This window comes from Gossypium hirsutum, chromosome A10 (genome assembly GCF_007990345.1).
Source record: "Gossypium hirsutum isolate 1008001.06 chromosome A10, Gossypium_hirsutum_v2.1, whole genome shotgun sequence".
In the NCBI taxonomy this organism is placed as follows: Eukaryota; Viridiplantae; Streptophyta; class Magnoliopsida; order Malvales; family Malvaceae; genus Gossypium; species Gossypium hirsutum.
The window spans coordinates 6,090,055-6,091,749 of NC_053433.1; the positions used below are offsets into that span (position 1 = coordinate 6,090,055).

The following is a 1,695-nucleotide window of genomic DNA, read 5'->3' on the forward strand; positions in this document are numbered from 1 at the left end:
TTTAACTCCATCATCATGTCAAGCTCTCTTGAGCAGTTTACTTCCTTATTATTTCGTGTGGTGAACGGGCTGGGCCTTTTAAATTTATTTTTACTCTTGCTCATCAAAGCAAAACTTTTGTTGGGTTCTTATAAGCTACATTCTTTACAATCAAAGTTCTTATTCCTTCACCCGTGTCAGGTTGATGATGGAGTTGTGCTACCAGATGAAGCTTCTCTTTACTTGACAGCAATTGAGGATGCCGAGTACAAAGACGACAAGATCGAATGTGAGTATAACAGACTGCTAAATTGATATAAATCTAGGTATTCATGTTCATATGTATTTGTATAACTTTCAACGAGTTTTTCTATTGTGTTTCATTGCAATTCAACTTTTTGTATTCTTATATATACCCCATCTTTTCTACATGGCATCATCTTGCTACAGTTTGGAATAATGTTTATGGCTTTGGCATGAGTTGTATAAAAAAGCAAGCTATGATGGAACCTCTTGTTGACACGGTTGACCAGAAACAAATTGTAACAAATTGCCACCTTCTCAAGGTGAGAAAATACACAAGCATATTCCTGTATGTATGTATATATCATTGGGTATCTATATATATGAACACTTATTGGAAATTATTTTACAAAATAATGTGTTTGGAGTACAACTGAATTATTTATTTTGGTTTTCTGGTTTCAGACAATGGATATTTCTAAGATGGTTCTTGGGGATGCTTCTTTCACTGCACCTTTCAAGCTTATTGCAGAGCGTGATGATTACATCCATGCTTTCGTTGCATATTTTGATGTTTCGTTTACCAAATGCCACAAATTGATGGGTTTCTCTACAGGTTTGTATCTACATCAAAATTCTCCATCCTTTGTCCTTTCCATTTTATCTACGAATAGAAATCAGCAAGCCAGCCTAGAAGAACTTTGCCTTGGCTAATGGCAAATACAAAATGCAGGACCAAGATCGCGAGCTACCCATTGGAAGCAAACAGTCCTATATCTAGAGGATGTGTTAACCATCTGTGAAGGGGAGACAATAATTGGGAGCATGACTGTTGCACCAAACAAGAAGAATCCCCGAGACGTTGATATAATGGTTAAATATTCATTGAGCGGACGACGTTGTGTGGTTTCGAGAGTTCAATTCTATAAGATGCGCTGATTTTGTTGCAGAGTATTTCATCACCACTACTAGCTGTAGGATACCTTGTTTGCATGTTCCTCAAATGTTTCACCAACATTTTTTTAATTCCTTTTCTACTTTCTTTTTTCTCGAAAGGTTTTCCCTGAGAAAGAAAAACACATAAGATGCATGTACTTCATTAACTCAATCCAACTGTTTTCTTCTCATGTATGCTTCATATTGAGTCTTGTGTTTTGTGCTGATGTGAGGGAGCATATATACAAATGACATTGGATGTATGACATAGGACTAAATAGATTTTGAGCTTTGACAAGCTGCTTATAAGCATTGTTTCTTATAGAAGAAACACATTATTGGAGAAAGCTTTTGAATCTCCCAACTATTGGATTTGGGTTTCTTTTTGACAATTTGTTTATTGTGCTTTTGTTTAGATGATGAGAAAGGAAAGTCAAGAATTATATTTACTCGTTAAGTTAAATGAAGATATTTGTAATTTAAAAAAATAAAAATTCAATATAAATTTAAAATAAGAGTTTAACTAAAAAATAAGAG

General features: G+C 34.5%; 1 protein-coding gene across 1 annotated transcript; it reads left to right on the forward strand.

The window, feature by feature from the left end:
* Window positions 1-1,349, forward strand: LOC107895734 (probable protein arginine N-methyltransferase 1). Its single transcript, XM_016820966.2, has 4 exons — window positions 1-268; window positions 430-545; window positions 688-838; window positions 956-1,349. The coding sequence occupies exons 1-4, from the start codon at window positions 16-18 to the stop codon at window positions 1,159-1,161; spliced, it is 726 nt and encodes a 241-aa protein (XP_016676455.2). The 5' UTR covers window positions 1-15; the 3' UTR covers window positions 1,162-1,349.
* Window positions 1,350-1,695: the final 346 nt, after the last annotated feature.

What these genes read in the sequence shown, in the direction of transcription:
- LOC107895734 (XM_016820966.2), top strand. Translation starts at nt 16, where the DNA reads ATGTCAAGCTCTCTTGAGCAGTTTACTTCCTTATTATTTCGTGTGGTG. An exon ending in CAAAGACGACAAGATCGAAT is followed by an intron (nt 269 to 429) that starts GTGAGTATAACA and finishes ATCTTGCTACAG; the next exon opens with TTTGGAATAATGTTTATGGC. An exon ending in CAAATTGCCACCTTCTCAAG is followed by an intron (nt 546 to 687) that starts GTGAGAAAATAC and finishes TTCTGGTTTCAG; the next exon opens with ACAATGGATATTTCTAAGAT.